The 22036-nt window shown below is 39.1% G+C and overlaps 2 protein-coding genes and 1 non-coding gene across 6 annotated transcripts; 2 read left to right on the forward strand and 1 right to left on the reverse strand.

Moving 5' to 3' along the window:
- Positions 1-694: 694 nt before the first annotated feature.
- LOC101482548 (uncharacterized) lies at positions 695-12850 on the forward strand. 4 transcript variants are annotated; one of them, XM_076887528.1, is made up of 8 exons: positions 695-782; positions 1262-1404; positions 1487-1687; positions 2432-2491; positions 8296-8379; positions 9197-9275; positions 11398-11517; positions 11624-12850. In XM_076887528.1, exons 1-8 carry the CDS (start codon positions 710-712, stop codon positions 11734-11736), a joined length of 873 nt encoding a protein of 290 aa, XP_076743643.1. In that variant the 5' UTR covers positions 695-709; the 3' UTR covers positions 11737-12850. The 4 variants fall into 4 exon arrangements, with proteins under 4 accessions (XP_076743643.1, XP_076743644.1, XP_076743645.1 ...); XM_076887529.1 differs by having other exon boundaries at positions 11627-12850; XM_076887530.1 differs by having other exon boundaries at positions 9200-9275.
- On the forward strand, positions 10430-10511 carry trnal-aag (transfer RNA leucine (anticodon AAG)). The gene has a single exon. It is a non-coding gene; the product is annotated as a tRNA-Leu (tRNA).
- A 2591-nt stretch (positions 12851-15441) lies between the features above and the next one.
- Positions 15442-18266, reverse strand: pnmt (phenylethanolamine N-methyltransferase). Its single transcript, XM_004561331.4, has 3 exons — positions 17918-18266; positions 17145-17355; positions 15442-16740 (listed from the first exon to the last, which is right to left on the reverse strand). Exons 1-3 carry the CDS (start codon positions 18090-18092, stop codon positions 16302-16304), a joined length of 825 nt encoding a protein of 274 aa, XP_004561388.1. The 5' UTR covers positions 18093-18266; the 3' UTR covers positions 15442-16301.
- Positions 18267-22036: the final 3770 nt, after the last annotated feature.

Consider the following 22036-nt stretch of genomic DNA (forward strand, 5'->3'; position numbering starts at 1 on the left):
ATCCCAGTGTTGCTTGGTGTCACGTGTTGTTGAAAGTGCTCGCAAACATACATTATGTTTTCAAGGACGACAGACGAACTGAAACGGAGCTGAGCCACAGATGGGCTCTTTTAAAATGTCCAAGGTGGCGAGCTCTTTTATCTGCAGACCTCGCCCAGCAGGCCTGAGTTTGCTGTCATTAGCAACTCTTCTTGAAGCTGGCAGATGTCCAGAGCTTTTCTCAAGTCCAGTACTTCAGTAGAGGGTGAACCCTTGGGCTTGTGGCAAGTGGGATCAACCATGGGGCCCTCTGCTTACAGGGGCATCTGGTTCGTTTTCCAATATACACACAATATACACCACAAGGAGAAAGCCTTTAGAAAAGTTTGTTATTCAATCTCCTTTTGGTTATATTTAGTCACCAAATGTATCCTGTTGTTTGACTTTTAGGAAAACATAATGATTTGGGTGAAAGTTTACCTTTTTCCACTTCTTTACGAATTGCATGGCACATGAAAAATAGGACACTTCCGCCTGAAACAGCCTACATGCTCGGGGGGATCCCACGTACAAATAAATGACAGTTCGTGACAGCTTGGCCGCTGATTGTGTTGCGCGCTGACAAATGCATTTGTCCTCTCTTGCCCTGCCTCTCCTCGAACTTATGCCGAAGCACACACTCCAACACACTTCCTGCACTGCCAGCTCTCTAAGAAGAAAAGCTGTTGTCATGGCAACTGAGTGCCTCGCAGATATTCGCTGTGCATATGGTAAAGCCAAGGTGGGCACCGGCGAAAGCAGAGGTTAATACTTTTGCCTCTGGAAGAGGGGGAGCGATTAGATCTTTATTTATTTATATTTCCAGTTTGTTGATCGTCCTCAAAGTGAGCACGCAAATTTGCACTCAACGTCAGTGCAATAAAATACGACCTTAAGTGCCTACCTAAAATTAATTACTTCGTTAATTAATTAAAATTAAAAAATCTATTTCTTCCCAACCAGGATTCGGCACATTTTTGCTAAGATAGCAGTGAGTGGCATCTTCCTAATATCTTAAAATTCGTTTCTTTTAGTTCACTATGACTCGATGCTGACTTTAGTTGTTTATCAGTTTGTGAAATTCTTTGAAGTTGTGTAACTTCCTCGCTTTTTTTCTTCAATTTCCCCTTCATTCGGGTAGATTTCTTTATCGGACAACTTTAAAATGCAAATGCGCAAAGTTTGCGGCTCCAGTAAAGGCAACAAAACCTTCACTGCTCTTCTTTCCTCCTCACGCATTAAGGTCAGCGGACAAAGTGTGAGAGGAAGGGGAGGGGAGACTGGCGGGGAGGCGGGGAAGAGGAGCTGATCGCTGCTGTTAAACGGAACTCCAGAGACCAGAGGATCGCCGGGACAGAGAGAGATGCCGCTGTTTACTCACTGACGGCGAGTTTTTGTCAAGTATAAGCACTTTACTGCAGTTTTTCCACAGGCGGTTCCACTGAAGCTGACCTCCTCTGGACTCTAGGTTTGTGCGCTCGGCTGCGGAGGTGACAGGCGGGACTCGTTGCTGCTGCTGCTGCTGCTGCTGCTGCTGCTGCTGCTGCTGCTGTTCCCCGCAGAGACGGAGGTGATGGACCGAGAGGCAGACGCGGATGCGAGGAGGAAGATCCAATTTTCCGTGCCTTCCTCCGTGCCCACCCAGCTGGACCCGCGACAGGTGGAGATGGTGAGATCTGAGGGAGTGTGGCTGTAGCCTACACGGATGATGACAGTGGTTGTGGAGATGAGTGTGTGTGTGGAAGGATTGTTAAGCTCAGGCTGGGTAACTGCATCTGTACATTTTAAAAGTAAATATCTAAAACGTGCTCGCCTGCAGTTCCATCATTAATGCTTCTTCAGGGGCATCAGTGCTTAACACGGAGGCTGACAGACTGCAAAACTGTGTTTTGATGTTTGTATGTTACTCTGTGGGCAGCAGGGTATGGGCAGTGCTGGAATTAAGCAGAGCTCTGCAGCTACAGATTTTTTTTGGAGTCCTTAAAGTTGATGAGATTTCTTTGCCCTTCCATCCGAATGGAGGAGGAAGAGGAGGAGGAGGAGGTGAGGGATAAAGGACCATTTGTGGCATTAAAAATTAGTTGCGCCTGAGTAATAAATCCTTTACCACACACAAGAAGCAAAATGTAGAAGGTATTACTCATACGCTCGTGGAGGTGGTGAGCATATTATGTAAAGTCAGATCCGTTATCTGTTGCTTATGCTGAATCATCCCAAAGCGAGCGCTGGTCAATGCAAACAGTGCAGGGCAGGGTGAAGAGGGAAGGTATTATGCTGTACAGTATGAGCAGAGATGTGCATATGTTATTGGTGGTGTTAAAGACAAGAGCCCATAAAGGTCGCAAAGTTGCCAATGAGGTAATATTTGGACACAAAAAGCAGCAAATGACAGGCTTATCCATTCCTTGTGCAGGAGATGTTCATTTCTTCAGTCGCTCCCTTAAGGGAAGTTTCACTGGAGACCAGGTGCAGAGTAAGAAATGTTCTTTTTTTTTCCAAGTAGGAGATTTGGAAAATTTCAAATGGCATCTGTTTGGAAAGCTTGTTTCAGCCTAATAAATCAATAAGTTCTGGGCAGATATTTTCTGCTGCATCTGCTGTTTACAGCCCACTCTTGGTCTCTGGGTTTTCTGTTTGCTTGATTCATACCCTGTCCAGTACAGAAGGGATCATTTATTTGCTTTTCTAAGCAAGCCCATGCACAATGATGGCACAATTCTGAGTGATATTTTAATTTAAATACAGTCTGATGCTAATCAGTTGCTATACTCTACCTGATAGACTTGTTCACTTCTTCACTCGTTTTGTCTATAAGATGCTCTGGCAGTTTTATCAGCTCAGATCTTAGTAAGATTATGGCAATCTTCCTCCACTGATTAAATAAGACTGCAAGAAGCCAGAGACATTATATATCAGGAGGACCCTGAAGAAGCACATTTCCTTCAAAGTAGGAGTAAGGTTACAGGGCTTCATTTTCTGTGTTTCTGAAGCCATCACGTCACCAAAGTGACCATAAGTCTGCTGGAACAGTGTGCACAAAATAATAATCCTCAGGCATCTGTTGATGAAAATAAGAGGGACGGGATCAAACTAAGGAAGTCCTGCACACACAGAGATACAAGGAAACAGTCTGAGGAGATAAATATTCACCTGCAAAAAGAGCTTTGTGATCTATAGTTTTGGAAAACTGTATCATAATCTTCGAATTTCTTCTTTCTAACTGACCAAAAATGCCCTGTGGTCATATCATGTGGAATGAGACTTGTAGGAATGCTTAAAACCACAACTCTCATCGATAACTTAACCCAACATGTAGCAAGTCCTTCTGGGAATGGGTTCCTAGCTCGAAAGACCTTGATAGCACCTCATCGGCTGAATTTCTTGATCACTTTTTAAAAAGCTAAACTAGAAATGACCGTCTTCGGCATCAGTGTACACACACATAAAAGGAAGTGATTTCAAATTCATACATACAGTAAAAGTGACACAACAACAAGTAGAAAAAGAGGAGATTCAAATCCTGTGAGGCCAGACCTCAGCAATGACTTATATTCAGCAAATTTCCTCTGTAAGGAAGTCTTGTACCCTGGCAGCGATCCTAGTAATGACTCAGGCAGTTATTTTGACAGTTTTTTTTAAGGTCCCATGAGCGAAAGAGGAGAGAGTAATAACTTTAAATCCAAAATTGCAAGAGCATAATAGGCAGTCAGAGCTGATTTTTTTAATACTTAAAAATAAATTGTGCTTACTTTGATTTTAAAAGCGTTTTGATTATAAGTTACACCTGAGCTACACATGCACAAAGTCACATGATATTTTGGCATCATTAACAGCTCTTCCAGTGTGCCAACAGAGCACATCAGAGCTCACACAACATGCTAATTCATGTTATGGACAATATCAGCTTGCTTACCTAAATCTTTCTACTATGACAAGTAGATGAGCTTCCACCAAACAGTCTTGAGCCTCTACTGTATGCATGTGTGAGTGCAACAGCATGACTAGTTAATACGATCTGTCTTGTAATACTTCTGTTTCCGTCCAGTGGTGGAATTTGTTTCAAAAAACAAGTGGAGAGCTGCAGGAGCAGTGCTGAAGTGTATTTTTTCTTTTCTGTCCTTGAGATTTTGGTTTACTGAGGTTTTAGCCACCTTCTCTTACTGTCTTGTGAGGTCTCATCAAGAGTTTCTTGTCCTTTTGTGGTCCTTGAGAAATGCCGCCCGTCGATAGCGACTGAAACATCTAGAATAAATCAAAATAAAGGCAGGAATAAACGGAACACATTGAGCTGGAAAGGGAAAAACGGCAGAAGAAAAGAGACAAAGATAGCTGACAGAAGCCGAACAAGACACGCAAAAGGAGGAAAATCATCAGCCAAGGAGATGACTGATTAAAAAGAAAGAGATTAGCTGTGGATGACTGAGGAATGAATCAAGGGCGAGGGCAGCTCCTGCCAAGAGCACAAATAAAAAGCTCTAAAGTCTAATAGGGTCTTATTCTTACAAACCCAGCATACGCACCCCTGTTAATCATTAATGCTATTTACAGAGTGGGCTGATGGCTTAATATTGGTCTTAATATTGGTAAATCTTCAGACCTAGATGAAGTGACTGTAGCTGACAAAGGGAGGTGGTAGCAGGAGAATAAAATAAACAAGACAGTTCCAGTCTTCCAATGGGAAGTTTCTATTTTCAAGTGCATCAATTGTGTTTTCTTTAATTTGTGTGGGTTCAGCTCCTGTTCTCCACTATCCAGGCCAACGCTACACAAAAAAACCAGGTCAAAAGTCCGAAGTCATGAGTCGTGTTGTGGTCAAATCAAGTTCTGCAAAGGATTATTCCCTGAAAAGTGTTTTGTGTACACAGTTTTATACTTTTAGTGCATGCATTTAATCATTAAGCACAGAAGTTATTTTTGCGTAAAAGGCTTTTTAGGTCACTACCCCCCACTCAGTGTTGTCATTGTTCATTTAAACATCCAGTATGACGCATTGGAGTTGAATGTTATGCAACTAAAGGTCATCTGACCTACAAAAAAAATGGGGTGTGGGATTAATGATTTACTACATGACCACTAAACTTAGAACCCATGCTGCTGCTTAAATTTGCCTTTCTAGACGTGTCTGTGTTTTGATGGTAGCGGCAACAGAAAAAGGCTTCTTATAACCCCAAAGCATCGATCAACGAGTTCCAGTAACATTTAAAACACATTACATTTCTAAGTGGATTGAAAAATATGATCAATAAGTTGACCTTTTCTGGATATTGATAAGTACAGAGTAAAGAGTTAGCTATTAAAAGGAAATGTTAGACATAATTCATTTAGAGAGGTTTCTGTTATGTTTTAAACAATAGCCCAAACTTCTTTAAAGAACTCTCCTTCTGCTTTTTGTTTTCCAAATTTTTGTCAGACCCCTCACTCAGTTTTGTGTGTTGCTATCTTTATTGTCCCTCTATCAGTATCCTAATCCTCAGCCTTAACCCTATGCTATCAGAACATGTCAGAGGGACTTTGTCCCCTGAAAAGTCGCCTCAGAAGTCTCAAAAAGCAATCAGGGGATAAAAGATAAATATCATAAAACCAACAGCTGATGTCAAAAACAAACTTTGCATTTTTTAGGGTTAAGGTTACTTCTTATCATCAATGATAACATGATAACTTGGACCTCACTGGTTTAAGACATTATTGGACCAATAAAATGCATTTTCAAAAAACGCTTTGGGTAATACAGTTTTTAAAAACCTGAAGAATAGAATATCACCTAAATAATAAGGTCCATATTATAAAATACAATGTTAAAATGATTTATTATTCTAAAATAACAAACACAATAAGCCCAGCATGTGAGGAGGAACTATGAAACATTAATTTGTTTCCAGTGAAATCAAACGTCCACTGCAGCCACACTGAGCAATCAGTGGTATTTACAGGAATTTCAGACATGCACAACAAGGATCTGATGAAAATAAAATATGTTCCCTGCAGGTGCTTGACCTTCCGACTACAGTGTTAACAAAACATAGGCCACTATGTCTGAAGAGGCTCTCAGACAGGTGCTCCAAATGTGGTTTGGTCCTTTGGCCCCACATGCCTTTTTTCCCCTCCTGAGTGCTGTGTGCACATGTTTTGTGTGTTTATTGGATTGCCACACTCATATTTTCATGTTAACACATCTTTAACCTCTAATAGGATGCCCCCCCCAAAAAAAGGGGCTGCATATTTAATTCTAGTGTGTGACTCATGAATATGGATGAATGCAGTGCACAAAGGGAAGCAGAAGCTGTGAGAGTTACTCCAGAGTGAAAGCTGCCCACACATTTCAATGCCTACACTCTTCGCTGTGATTGGCTTGGCAGCCACTTGTATCTCATAACAATGTTATCACCATCACACATCACAAAATAGAGCCGGCGATGAGTATAGTGTGTGTTTTCCATAAATAACAAGTTATAAAAATAATGGTGAGAAAATGTAATCAATCTAATTACAAGTAAAAATTCTATGAAAGGACACAATAAGGATCCTAACAGTGTTATATTATTGGATTTTTGCTGTTTCTATAAAATAAATTCTTAATTGTGCCTACTTTATTTAGTGTGGAGCAGATTTGTAAATATGGTATTTTCAATCAGTAATTTATTTACCCAGGTGTTATGTATTTTGCTTTTGGAACTTTGAAACCTGGAAATGACCTTAACAACTCTGCTTTAAAATCTTAATCTGAAAACTATCCAGAAATAGTGCATGAAAAAGTACATTATTTCACTTTGAAATGTTATGGGAAAGTAAAATATAAACTGAAGGTCCAAGAATACAAGAGCATTACTAATACAATGTATTCACGTGTCACAGGAGGTGACGAATACAGCAAAATTTTGCCCCGTGGCCTCAAATTGCATCTTTTTGAACCAAATTAAAAGTTAGAGAGTTCATTTACAAGTCATATTACTGACAGGCTTAGTTTTGTAATGCCCAACTATCAGAGGAATGTGACAGGTCGGGATATGCTGTAGATAAACACTCATCGGACACTTGCTAGTACTGAGTTGGGCCCTCTTATACCTTCAGAAATGCCTTCATTTTTCATTGAATAGACCCTACAAGGTGCTGGAAAATACATGTGGTCATAAAGGGACAGACACACTCAGCAACAACACAGAGGCGGTGGCGTTTGAACAATACTCAGTTGGTACTAAGGTGCCCAAAGTGCGCCAAGAAAATATTCCCACACCATTACACTCCAGCAGTGTCATGACTGCTGTGGCAGGTAGGAAGTGGGCCCAAATGCAGGACTCAAACACAAAAAGGTAAACTTAGAAAAGAAAAAATGTTGCTGCTGCTAAAATTAAGGCTGACCAGATCAGGCTACATTTTTCCAAACTCCTGTTGTCCAATTTTGTTGAGCCTGTGCAATCTGTAGCCTCAGTTTCCTGCTCTTAGCTGACAGGAGTGGCACCTGGTGTGGTCTGCTGCTGCAGCCAATCTGCTTCAAGGTTCAACATGTTCTTCTTCTGCTCTTCAATGCTGCCTTGGTTGTAGCAAGTTTTCATTTGAGTTACTGCTGCATTCCTTTCAGCTCAAAGCAGTCTGACTATTCCACTCTGACCTCTGACATTAACAAGGCATATTTTCTTTTCATAGTCTCTGTAAACTCTAGTTAAACTTAACTCTAGTTACTTAAATCATCTTTCTTCAAGAAATGTAAAGAAAGGCTTGAACTTTATTTCCGTATGTTTTTATGCATAAATGCACTGTCATGTGATTGGCTGATTAAATATTTGCATTAACTAGCAGTTGAACAGGTGTGCCTAACAATTTGGCAGTTGGGTGTATATTTAATGTTTTGTGTGTTTTGTGGTTACTTTGACTCTCCCTGCTTCACACATATAAGACAAGGAGATGAAGAAGTACCGGCTGCTTTGTATGATGGAGACATACTGTAAACATGTTACAAAAGAACTGTGATTTCATCCAAGCGATAGGAACTTGTAGCAGAAAAGGAAATAAATTTAAATAATCCTTATTTAGATTTATTTATAATTTAAATAATCCTTCTGCCTTCTATCATAAAACGTAATCCTCATTCACAAACAAGCTGGACAGTCTCTTGAATGTTGTTGCATAATGATATGCATTTATTTTTTTAATGCATCTAACTTTCAAAGAACAAGTCCTCTGCATACATGCCATAAACCACAGTTTAGAATAAATGAATGCTGATTATTGAAGCAGTGAAGCCCTAAAGAAAAAAACCTCTTGTATCTCTCTCTTCTGCAGATTCGTCGTCGGAGGCCGACACCTGCCACGCTGTTCAGATTGACGGACCCACCATCACCAGAAGAAGACAGCAGCCCACATCAGGTAGATATGCATGTGAATTATACAAGTTAAAGATCCAGCAGTAAAAGGTTTGAATCAAATTTCAACGATACAGTAGTCATAAGTTCCAAAAGACCACAGTACAATGCAATCATGGCCTCTGAAATAATTGGAAATGTGGTGTTTCGACTTTCTATGTGCATTGTGAATGTCTCTTTAGTTTTTTTTTGTTATCATTAAGCCCACATTTTGCTATTTAAGTCAAAGTTTCAGGTTATTATGTCAAAATTTCCAGATAGGTATCTCAAACATTTCTCTTCCCAACTCAAACGTCTGAGAAAAGAAGTAGAGACTAAAAAAATAACTTTAATTTCCAAGTTATTAAATTGAAATAATAACTTGAAATTTTGACTTATTGATGATGAAATTTTTTTTTCCTGTTTTGAAACCAGCTTCTACATTTTCAAGCTGTTTCTAAAACAGCTGCAGAAAAGCTTTCATAGGAAATGTCAAATTCGATTATTTACATTATGTACATTACAGTGACAACTAATTCTGCATCTTCACTTAATAACGCAACAAATATGTGAATAAGTGATGGCATTTTTATTTATGCTTTACTCCATAATTACCTGTTACAAGTATGAAAGTGCTTTTACGTTTTGTTTTATCTTTTCATTGACTTTTGCTGACAAACCTGCACATTGTGCATTACTGCCTTTCTGCTCTAATCCTTGCAACTGGAAAGGAGCGATTATTAGATTTCTTATATTGTATCATTTGTTTGAGGCAACAATAAGACAAAAAAGTGTTGCGTACACTTTTAGCTGTAAACCCTGGTTTGCATTTTTTATTTCAGCAGTGGGTTCTTGGGGAAAATGGAGCTTTGAAAGCCAAACTGGTTCACATGTCAACCTACCAGCCGCCATCTCTTAAAGGTAAATGAACCCTGACTCGAATCATTTTGTGTGTGTTTTTCCCTTGTACCCACACACTGGTTTTTCTTGTTTATATAACAAATGACACCAAATGAAAGAATTTGGGAGACCTAATTCTGCTGTGGCAACCACCATGTGGTCTCTATCTGTCTGGACTACGCACATTTCCACAACCACAATGAGAGTGTGTGTGTGTGTGCATGCGTGTGTCATGTAAGATTAGGAGCAGTGGCAGCTGTGAGTCTGTTCTGGATCATCCTGGATTATAGAATGGCTGCACAGCTGTAACACGGTCTCACCCACTCGCTGGCACATGCACACACACTATCAGATGCAACCAGAGTCACACAGACTTAAATACACACAAAAAAACCAACTCTGTTGTTATAAATATCTATACAACAGACGTTTTTATGCGTCTTCTTTTTTGTGCAAATTGTGGCTTTGGCACCTGCAGACATGACAGTTGCCACTCATAATATTAACTGGGTTTTGCTCGTTTTATTTGAGTGATGTTTGCATTTATAATTTTATATAACAAAAAATTTTTCCTTTCATAAGACATGCATGTATATTTTAAAATTGAAAATCCACATTAAAAAAATGTAACAAAATTTTAAGATTGATTTTTACTTTATTTGAATAGCTCAAAAGCTTCATGAGTTTGTTATATTCTCATTGCTTCATAGAACATTATTTATCTTCACCTTGGCATTAACTTGTTGTCTCTATATGCAGATGACATAGTCCTTTCCTGTGGATATTGATCATTAGATAAATGACCAGACAGGCGATTAGAAACCTAACTCCAAAATGATTATACTAACCCGTATAAAAAAAATTAAAAACAATTCTGACCTTTGCAGAAAATAGTTGAAATGACCTAATTCAGTGATGCTGAGTTTAAATAATAAATCTTTTTTGTCACCTTTTTTCACATTTGGTCCATTTGTGCTAATTGTATCTCTGCTTCTCCAAAACATTTTGCAAATTTTCATATGTTTCTTTTAACAAGACATAATAGCCATTTGGCTAATGTGTCCTATAATGTGCACTAGGACACATTATAGGTCCTGTTTCGAGCTGTCAATGAATAACCTCCACTCATCTGCATTGTACTTATAACACATTGCACCCAGTGGTCAGCCAGCAATGGTAGCGTGGCCGAGCGGTCTAAGGCGCTGGATTAAGGCTCCAGTCTCTTCGGGGGCGTGGGTTCGAATCCCACTGCTGCCAATGCACATTTTCCAGAATTTCTCATACAAGGGCTATTCTATTTTCTCATACATTTGCAATAAAGGGCTATTCTATTTCTATCTAAAGAACATTTCAAAGAATCGATTAGGATCCTTTTCATGATTCTTATTAAAAGAAAAAGCATAGACACAAAAAACTCAAGTGCGTCCTTTGGCACATCCGAATCTCTTACTAAGTCATTAAACTCTGGCTTAGTGAATAACTGGAGGACAAATGAACTACTGGATAATGGATCTTCAAAGTCTGAATCTGCATCTGGAGACAAAACATCATCAGATCTTCTTCCTCATCAACTAACCCAATAAAAATCAGAGAGGGTATTTCATATAAACATGGTACAGGTCTTATTGTAGATGGGAGGTTAGGGCAACTGATAGATGATTTAGTTTTGGAAGTTCATCCAGAAATATTAACTAAACAGTGGTAGTCATCAAAATGACTCTGTGACTCCCTATATACCACGGGAATACCAAAAACCCAGCCTCTTCCCCTTAGTAGAATTACAACACACACCCTGCTCAACTAAATGAGGTCCACATGGCTGGTTCTGTTCACCCAGTTTCATACCAAAATAACCAAAGGATCCTGTTATAGCGGTAATAGAGCAAAGGGGATATCATTTGTTAAGTCAATCAATCAAAGCCAAAATTAGTAAAGAGCAAGTGTTAGATTTCACACGCATTGCACACAGTTGATGTGTAACATTACAACTCTAGATATACAAATCCAAACACAATAATCTCTTTTATCAACCTATTCTTTGTCCTCTAGAGGACAATGGACAGATGATTGGAAAATTTGGTATTTTTGTTAGTAAAATGTTTGCAGTGTAACTTCATTCATCATAACTGATTTGCATTTTCAGCTGTCCAGAAGATGGCACAGGCCCATTTGTCCTCACTTGACATGAAGTCTGTAGACACAGAGTCCTCTTCAGGGGAAGAAGAGGAGCAACATGATGAGGAAAGGCAGCAGAAAGCCTCAGGTGGGTAAGCTAGGATAGGCTTTCCCATTTTTGGATTTTTGCTGGCAACTATACCAAGTATGGACATTTACACTTTGGAAATTTCTTTTCATGTTGGATCTAAAAGAAGAAAGCAAGGCACAGAGGGATCAGCGTGGTCTCCTGGACAGTCTGACAGAAGGTCATCGCAACAAAGACAAAGAGGATGCCAAAGAAAGAGAGGAAGGAAATGCAGAATGACAAATGAAGAGAGCCCTGATCGAGACAGTTTTATGATGAATCAATATGCATAGCACATGTGTGTGCCGTACATATGCGTGTATGGATATGTGTATGAGTGTGTATTAATTGGGTCTGTGGGTTTGTGGAAACATACAGTGTAAAAGAGGAATGTGGAGAAAAAAGAGAAACACAACAGAGATTATATGATGAAGGTCAGAATATCATTGAGCTGACAGAGGAAATCTTTAGCTGGAGACTTGTGAAGGAAACTGTGTCGCCGTCAGCCAAAGAAACGAGGGCTAAATTCCAATCAGCCAAGGACGCTGCACAAGAAATATAAGAATAGCTAAGAACTCTCGTATTTTCACAAAGCATTCATTAGTTCAAAAAGGTGTTTTGTTTTTGTTTTGTTTTATTCACTTTGAAGGTCTGGGAATACTGTGAGACATCTGAGTTTGAAGAATTAGAATTTAAATAGGCTTTGTTGACATCATGTAAAAGGGGCATGAGCTGAAGTGACACGGGTGCTAAATTTACAGTTCACGTCCGATTAGAAGCAAAAGAAGTACATAAAGAAATCAAATGCCAAATGTCACAGTGGGTAATGAAGATACATCTGCAGCTAATGTGTGTGTTGTACAAATGCACAAGATTATATTTTGTACGTAGTATCAGTGCAGACAGTAACAGACTGCAGTGCGATGACCATAGCCAGTTTCAACTGGAATTTAGCTCAGAAACTGTGACACTGCTTTCAGAGTTATGTCCATCTCTGAAGTTTGCTTTCCTCAGTCTTTCAGACATTTGTCTGCAAGGTCAAGAAATCAAAAGACGGAGGATTACAGACGAATTCAGCGCAGTCACAGTAGACCAGATTATATCCTAACAGATTAATCCAACTAATCACGATAATGCAGCAAACTGTTTCAGGCTAGATATTTTAAACTGGGGTTTTTTGTTTTTTTGTAACATGGAGATTAGCGGACATGATATGTTTGGGATGCCACACATGTTAGCTTGATAGTGAAATAAAATCTACCTGATTTTCAGAAACATCACATATGAAGGTTCATTCATGACCCTGTACATAAACACTGTTTCGTGCCGGTTGATAATAAATCATTTATGAGGCTGTTGGTGTTTGTGTATTTGTATGCCTAATGCTTCTTTTCCTTGAAAGACATATTTCATTTGATTTTTATTCAAACCAAACCATGTCACCATATTTAGGCCATATGTAGCTTAAGCTCAAACTTTTTTTTTATGTTTGTGGGATTTAACCAAGAGTATTTGTGTTCTTTATCAGTGCACACTCACCTGCCAGTTTATTGCGTTCACCTGCTCAACTGCTTATTAATGCAAATATCTGACTAGCCAATCACAATGCAGTAACTAAATACATTTAGGCATGTAGACATAATCGCGAAGACCTGCTGAAGTTCAAACTGAGCATCAGAATGAGGAGGAAAGATGGTTGACTATAAGTGAATCTGGATATTTCATAAACTGCTGATCTACTGGAACTGTCCCATGCAACCATCTCAAGAGGATACAGTCATGGTCTGAAAGAGAGAAAATATTCACTGACCTGCAGCTCTGGGTGAAAATGCCTTGTTGTTGTCAAACAAAGTTTACAGAAGAACATCACTGAGTGCACAACAGGTTAAAATTTGAATCAGATGGTTTACAGCAGCAGAAGACCACACCTGTGCTGTTACTGTCGGCTAAGAACAAGAAACTGAGGCAAAAATTTGCTCACCATGGAAAAATGCTGTCTGATCTGATGAGTACTGATTTTTCAGAATCTAGTGTAAACAAGCCTGTATCCAACCTGTTGATGGTTCAGGCTGGTGTGGTGGTGTAATAGTATGGGTAATATTTCTTGCCACACTTCAGGCCACTTTAGTATCAATGAATCCTTGTTTAAAGCCAGAGCCTCAATAATGTTTTTGACTATATCCATCCTTTTCTGTGTACCCACAGTGTACCCATCATCTGGCTCCTTTCAGTAGGATAACGTGTCATGTCACAAAGCTCAAATATTCCAAGCCTGGTTTGTTGGCATGACAATGAGTTTCCTGTACTAAAATAATCTCGACAGTCACCAGATGTGGGAGGAAAAGTGGTACCGACTACATAGAGCCCCAGTAGTAGAAGAGAGCGTGTAAACCCAGAATGAAAAGCTTTTTCTTGCAATTTTTTGCCCCTAATAAATATGTGCTACAATTAAATTGCTTGAATAAATTAGTTGGGTGAATGAACTTTGATTCCTCAAACGTTCATCACTTACAAACAAGCTGAAGGAAGCCAGCTCTTTCAAAACAGATGTGACCAGACCATAACTAATGGGTTAAGAATGGTTTGGCTATTAGCAGTTGTTAAAAACAACTTAACTCCAGGAAACTCAAGGTCCTTAATTCCAGGAACAGCCAAAAAGTGAAGCAGTGGGAGCTTGTGTTCTCATCTATATCGAGTGCAGTCTCAACCAAAAGCTTAGCACTACGCTTTACTGTATGTTGGACCGCCAGTTCTTAACTGTGAGTTATTTTAAGGAAGCCACCGCGTTTCATGCTGATAAAACAGCATTTTAAAATACTAAAATGACACTTCTTATGAATGAAAAGAAAAGAAAAGGTTGTAGGTAGTCAGTTATATCTTCTAATCGCCACGGTATCATTTATTAAACTTCAAATAGTTCTAATTAAAAACCATGGGGCAGCATTACAGCGCAGCAGATCCCTGCATAATATTTCAAAAGTGGATAAATGTACCAAAATGTGCATATTTGTCCCTTTTTGATTTATATGCTTTTGACTTTTAACACATTCTGGTTTGTCTTTATTATTCAGTGGTGGAGAGTAATTCTAATTTCTGCTTTATTGTCTAGCATTTTTCACTCTATAGTCCTAAGAGGTATAAAAGTGGAGAGACATCCTCAGTGACGCACCTTTTTTATAGTGAGTATAACTTCCTACCATCAGGACAAATGTATGGGGTTCCACCTCTGCAAACTTCTTGTGCCAGAAGTTTTTTATGCTTTGCAGTGTAATTGTTGAATAAATCCAGGTGTAACGTCGAGAGTGTCATTTGCACATAGCTGTGCTTTGATTCTGGGTGATGTTTCAGGCCCATCTTGTTAATATCTGTGATGTTTGTAACTGTGACATCTTTATTGTTGTGGTTCTGTTTATCTGAAAGCTGCCCAAAGGGGCAAATTGAATTTCTGGATTATAAATGTTACTGCTACTACATGTATATGGCATCACTAACATTTGTGTTGTGATAACATTTAAAACAAGGGTATCAAACTTAAGGCCGGGGCCCAGATTTTTTGACTTTTAAGTGTATTTTCATAAAATTAATTACTATTATTAGTTGCTCTCAACTAAGGTACCTCTAATTTAGTGTTTCATAAACACAAATAAGTTTGGACACTTATTTTGTTGCTGATAGTGACAGTGTGACGCAAACAACAGAATTTGCTGAGAAACAAGGGTTGAAGATGGAGATTTCAAACTGTCAAACTGTGCATATCCTAGATTATTATTAAATGTGGTGTATAGGGCCCAGAGTTCTGTGTTAGGTCCTGTGCACATCTCTGAAGAATGTTTCCAGCATCCTGTTGAATCTTTACTATGACAAATTAAAACAGTTCTCAAGGCAAAATGAACATGTGAGTGTAATACGTATTACCCAAGGCAACAAGTTAGTTTTGTTAAGCTTTTTTTAATGTTAGGGGAACACAAAATAAGCTATTAATAGTGTCTTTACACATTGTAATTAATTTAGAGTACAATTAGTAACCGTTTTGCAGCAATAATAATAATAATAATAACAACAACAACAATGATATCTCTTTACTAAAGAGATGTGTTAAGGCCTGTGATGAGATTTGAGGAGCAACTCAAGATGATCAAGTAGCGACACCTTGTGTTCAATCCTTCTAATTACACAAAGACGTTTCTAGATGGCAATATAAAATGATTCCCTAAAATAGCACATAGTACCAAGAAAAATAAATAAGCATTGCATTTTTATTCATACAATCAAAAATCATCTCAACCTTTTGAATAATTAGCAGCTGAACGAAGATAAGCACATGCTGTTTACATACGGCTGGGTAATTCCTGTGGGGATTTTATGTGATATGCCTACTGTAGGACTAATGTTTACATTCTTGATGCTGTAGAAACTGCAGGAGGTGGCTGCCTTTACTAAACCAATAAGTGCTTCTGCAGCAAAATAGTCTCTCATTTACTTTCCCTCTTAGAAAGACAGACGGAGGTCCAGAGTAACATGATGAAAATGCGACAAAATGTGGTGGAATAAAGTGAAACATGTCATTCGTGTGGAAACTGGAATACCTTAAAATGACTAAAGCACAGGCTCTAACTCAAAACAGAAATATGTGTGCATTTTATTCTCAGCATTATCAGCAATCCACTTTCTAAATAACTGCTAAACATTTACCCAGGCTTAATCTATATTATTTCCGTCTGAATAGTGACTTATTTAATTTCTTCTTTGAGATTTTTTTTATCTGCCTTCTTTGCTTTTCTCTCACTTGTTTACTTTCTCCCTTGTTAATCCTTCTTTGCCTTTACAAAAAACACTCCAGTCACATCATCAACCCCCACCCTCATATCCTGAGTCAGTGTGTAAACCTCCAGTCGGATCAGAGTGTATCCACTCTCCTTCAAACTAGTACAGACCTGGGCCTCATTCAGCGGGACCACTGGGATCCTCACCCCAGGCCCCGCAAAATAATAGCTCTCGCCGAGGGCTCCGATGAGCATGAGGTGACCACCAGGGCGCAGGAGCTTCCCGATGTGGCCAAGGGCCCTGGTGAAGGCAGCGAGGTCAGGGCTGACACTCTCCAGGCAGAAGCAGGACACCAGACAGTCGGCCCCTGCCAAAGGAAGGGCGTCAGGAGCCAGGGGCTGAGAGCAGTGCACGTCAATGGGGAGGATGTCCGCGATGACCTGACGTAACTTTGCAGCTTTCTCAGTCCACGCTGAGGGCCTGTTTGAGTGAATCATCAAACTGTATAAAACAGCTCTTTCAGACTGGCACCATATTCTAATCAGTGCATGATTTTTTATCATTATCATTAAACTGGCAAGTATTTTATTCTAACTTAGACACTTTTTTCTTGTCTTATTATTAAGAAGAACGCTCCATGATAGAACCCAAAATAAATTGTTATGACACAGAAGGCAACTTCATTCTGAGGACTGTGCAAGAAAAGAGTGTTGCTTCAAGAAAATCAACAAGAAAGAGGAAAATATGTGATCTTGTTTTTCTTTCTCTCTGTCTTTGGTTAGCCATACAAAATACCAGGTATCTAACGTTCACTGAATCTTAGTAACCATCATTTTAAGCTGTACCAAGTCTTTAGCTATAGTTCAAAGTGATCTTTTCCATACCGTCGTCCCTCCAGTTTGCAGACGTGCTGTAGGTATGGTGTCCAGTCAAGACTGCATTGTCCCTCATCCTGCAGCCAGCGCCTCAGCTCCTGCCGGTTCACCTCCAGGAAGTCTGTCAGGAGCACTTTACTAAAAACCTCACAGCCACTCATCACCTGGTACAAGGTGGGACCTGAACCTATGTCCACGAGGAGCTCACCACTCATATCACCTGGGAAGAGGGGAGAAAAAAAGAGCAAAGTGAGATCATGAAGGAAAGTTTTCTTGGTTAAAACATTATCATATTAGATGTAAAGATCCTGACACTGAATCACTCAGTAAAATAAAAGTGATCATTCATTAAGTAACCTTATAGGAAAAGAAAAAGAGGTTTAGTTGCCTTTTTAAAAATTATTATTTTTATTAGGGACAAGCTCTTCAGCAGTGCTTGGACCCACCCAAGGCTCTATTTGTTTTCTGCTACAAACTAGGATTAATGTGCAATAATAACAGTGTGCAATACACATACACTTATTCTTCTTAATATACTGTGTTGTGTTGTTTGTTGCGTTGTGATCTGTCATATCGTGTCGTGTTGTGTTATATGTAGTGCCGACGTAGGACAGTTTTCCAATTTCATTGTACTACTGTACTATGTATGACTGTGCAATGACAATAAAGAGTTATCTTATCTTATCTTAGGAGAAGGAAAAATGGGGAGATGAAGAAGCAAATGAGTGATGAAGCAAATTTTTATTGCATTTCAGAAACAAAATACGCCAGAACCTCCTTACCTTCAGTAAAAGCTCTGTGCAGGCATGCCAGTTTCCACGGCACAATACTGTCTTTTCTTGTGAAGTCAGCCCGTGGTGGAGTGTAGTTGTACTGTAGATACGCAGCAGGATCAAATCTCCGGTAGCAGGCTTTCATGGCTGCCACTCCATTCTCTCTTCCTTTTTCTTCCATCATCCTGCTTTCTCTGCTGCGATACCTTGCACGTCTGTTTTGGCTGGTCAGTCTTCAGGTAAGCTGCTGAGACCCCTTGAGCTGAATTATATACTTGTGTCTGTGTGTCTCTGTGTGGGTGTATCTGTGGTATTATGCGTGTGCTTTTGCTTTGGGCTACTCTGAGTTTCATGGACAGAGATAGAGATCCTCTTTTTTTAGTCGATGCTGCCTGATAGCATTTGTTCTGTTCACTTTCCCTGCCCTAAGGCACTGATACCATCAGATCAGGGGGCTTCCTCCAACACTAGACCCAATAATGGACTCCTCATATGGCTTTTAGCTCCTTCACCCACCTTTCAAAAGCCTCTCATATCTACACAATCATTCCAAAGGGCCTTTTGGAGTTAAATGGCACTGAGCAGGTTTGTTCTTAGGCAACCCCTTTCGAAAATACAAACAGGTCTGTCTCAAAGACAAACAAGTTTGTCTCTGTCTTCGTTGGCCATTTCGCTTTGTGATTTTTGTACTGAGCTGCAGAGATAAGAAATATCAAGTGGTTGCAAAGTAAAGGCGGGGAAGACTGCCTCTTTACGTATGCCTCACATAGGAAGTCAAAGATTTAAAAAGAAGTTTGAAACTTGTAAAGTCTTTCACTGACACTCACAAAAAAAGGAGAATGCAAAGATTGTTGTCTTGCTAACAATCTTAGCAAGACAAACAATCTTACGGTTTTTAAAATAAAGCTTTAAAAAATATAATTACAATATAATATATATATAATATAAATATAATTACAATGCTCTTGAAATATTTTTATATATACACTCAAACAGAAAATCTTTCTCTTGCTCACCTCAAAGCATTCCTCTGTCCCCTAAGTGTCCACAGACATTTCACACTCTGGAGACTGTAACACACATTGAGACAATTTGGATTGTTATTAGTTCAAAATATGTAAATAGTTGTGAAGCTCTGCTATTATCGTTAGGTTGAGTCTAACACATGTAAGAGCCCCATTTTAATAAAGCTAATTAGGTTTGTGGGTATTAATCAGCAGTGTAATGAAAGATTTATTTAATAAATACTTTGCAATTTAATCCTTTAAATTTAAATTCATTAGAATATGTAAATGGTTAATTATGACTGAGAAAAGAAAGAAAATACTGATACTGTCTGAAAAGAAAACGACAAAGACAGATGCATTCAACATTTATCTGTGATCAGCATTGTTTAAGACAAACAACAATCACAATGTATAAAATCCAGGTGAAATTCCAGTACCAACCAGAAAAAACAATGCAAAGGTATCAGATGCATCAGGGCTGCTAAATCACACACAATCCACAACAATATAAAAACCACCGGGACTGGAAATATAAAAATATGTTTCCACTAAAGTTATCAGACATAATAATATATAAAATGCACATTAAACATTCTGTAACTAAGTTTCTACTACTTAAAAAAATAAACAAATACTCTGAAAACAGATATCAATGGGAGAGAAAATCCTGCTGGATATGTACAGGGAGTGCAGAATTATTAGGCAAGTTGTATTTTTGAGGAATAATTTTATTATTGAACAACAACCATGTTCTCAATGAACCCAGAAAACTCATTAATACCAAAGCTAAATGTTTTTGGAAGTAGTTTTTAGTTTGTTTTTAGTTTTAGCTATTTTAGGGAGATATCTGTGTGTGCAGGTGACTATTACTGTGCATAATTATTAGGAAACTTAACAAAAAACAAATATATACCCATTTCAATTATTTATTTTTACCAGTGACACCAATATAACATCTCCACATTCACAAATATACATTTCTGACATTCAAAAACAAAACAAAAACAAATCAGCGACCATTATAGCCACCTTTCTTTGCAAGGACACTCAAAAGCCTGCCATCCATGGATTCTGTCAGTGTTTTGATCTGTTCACCATCAACATTGCGTGCAGCAGCAACCACAGCCTCCCAGACACTGTTCAGAGAGGTGTACTGTTTTCCCTCCTTGTAAATCTCACATTTGATGATGGACCACAGGTTCTCAATGGGTTCAGATCAGGTGAACAAGGTGGCCATGTCATTAGTTTTTCTTCTTTTATACCCTTTCTTGCCAGCCACGCTGTGGAGTACTTGGACGTGTGTGATGGAGCATTGTCCTGCATGAAAATCATGTTTTTCTTGAAGGATGCAGACTTCTTCCTGTACCACTGCTTGAAGAAGGTGTCTTCCAGAAACTGGCAGTAGGACTGGGAGTTGAGCTCGACTCCATCCTCAACCCGAAAAGGCCCCACAAGCTCATCTTTGATGATACCAGCCCAAACCAGTACTCCACCTCCACCTTGCTGGCGTCTGAGTTGGACTGGAGCTCTCTGCCCTTTACCAATCCAGCCACGGGCCCATCCATCTGGCCCATCAAGACTCACTCTCATTTCATCAGTCCATAAAACCTTAGAAAAACCAGTCTTGAGATATTTCTTGGCTCAGTCTTGACGTTTCAGCTTGTGTGTCTTGTTCAGTGGTGGTCGTCTTTCAGCCTTTCTTACCTTGGCCATGTCTCTGAGTATTGCACACCTTGTGCTTTTGGGCACTCCAGTGATGTTGCAGCTCTGAAATATGGCCAAACTGGTGGCAAGTGGCATCTTGGCAGCTGCACGCTTGACTTTTCTCAGTTCATGGGCAGTTATTTGGCGCCTTGGTTTTTCCACACGCTTCTTGCGACCCTGTTGACTATTTTGAATGAAACGCTTGATTGTTCGATGATCACGCTTCAGAAGCTTTGCAATTTTGAGACTGCTGCATCCCTCTGCAAGATATCTCACTATTTTTGACTTTTCTGAGCCTGTCAAGTCCTTCTTTTGACCCATTTTGCCAAAGGAAAGGACGTTGCCTAATAATTATGCACACCTGATATAGGGTGTTGATGTCATTAGACCACACCCCTTCTCATTACAGAGATGCACATCACCTGATATGCTTAATTGGTAGTAGGCTTTCGAGCCTATACAGCTTGGAGTAAGACAACTTGCATGAAGAGGATGATGTGGACAAAATACTCATTTGCCTAATAATTCTGCACTCCCTGTATGTACTGGTATGACTGGGTAATGTGTTAAGACATTTTAAGGAAATGAAAATGATCATCCTACAGTGGCTAAGTTAAAAGATAGCTTGAAAACCAAAGTGAAAAAAAAAGATGTACCAGGCTTTTTTTATGCCAAAGTTTCAGCAGCAATCAAAAATGGTTTACAGTTTGTTTGTCGTCTAGATGTTTATTTGCATGTCTGACACTCCTGGATGGTCTGAGGTGCAACCTGTTGGGGTCAGACAGACGGAAACATAAAGTTGATGCTACACTGATCACTGATTAAAATGTGTTCTTTAATTTTTTTTTGACCAGTGTTTATTCCCTAACACCACTGTATATGTCTGTATAAGTTTTGGAGGAGAGGGTCTTATTGCTTTGTATTCTGAACATGACAAGATTCAACCATATCAGTGTGCACTTTTACTCGGGCTATACTCAATGTTTAGAGGTAAATGTGAATATCGGTACACTGCTCACAGTTCAAATAAAAACACGTTGATGTTATGCAGGTATAATGTGCAGTCTGCTCAAAACTATTAAATATTTCACGATGCTAACACTTCTAACAAGAACTGAAGACAAAGTACACCTGAGGTTGATATACCCTAGTAGTTATCAAGAGGGCGACGTGAATGTGTATGTCCTAATAATTCCATGAAATCGTTGTGGAGAACACAAAAATAGTTAAAAAAGAGTTAAAAAGAGCCAAAAATAAACAGAATTAAAATGTTGCACCACCCACTCGCACAGACATGTTTGTGGATTAGTGCAGGCAGGAGTACGGTAAGGGTCAGTTCCTTCCCCTGAGTCAGATAGACAGATAATAGAGCAAAGGAGAGGAGGAACATGGAAGAACAGATAAAAGGGATAAAACA

Source organism: Maylandia zebra, linkage group LG8 (genome assembly GCF_041146795.1).
Source record: "Maylandia zebra isolate NMK-2024a linkage group LG8, Mzebra_GT3a, whole genome shotgun sequence".
Lineage (NCBI taxonomy): Eukaryota > Metazoa > Chordata > Actinopteri > Cichliformes > Cichlidae > Maylandia > Maylandia zebra.

Coding starts and splice junctions, on each gene's coding strand:
- LOC101482548 (XM_076887528.1), top strand. CDS start 710: ATGGCAACTGAGTGCCTCGCAGATATTCGCTGTGCATATGGTAAAGCC. Junction 783..1,261: donor GGGCACCGGCGAAAGCAGAG/GTTAATACTTTT, acceptor TCACGCATTAAG/GTCAGCGGACAAAGTGTGAG. Junction 2,492..8,295: donor CACTGGAGACCAGGTGCAGA/GTAAGAAATGTT, acceptor TCTCTTCTGCAG/ATTCGTCGTCGGAGGCCGAC.
- pnmt (XM_004561331.4), bottom strand. CDS start 18,092: ATGATGGAAGAAAAAGGAAGAGAGAATGGAGTGGCAGCCATGAAAGCC. Junction 17,356..17,917: donor GCACAGAGCTTTTACTGAAG/GTAAGGAGGTTC, acceptor CCCTCTTCCCAG/GTGATATGAGTGGTGAGCTC. Junction 16,741..17,144: donor TGCAAACTGGAGGGACGACG/GTATGGAAAAGA, acceptor TCACTCAAACAG/GCCCTCAGCGTGGACTGAGA.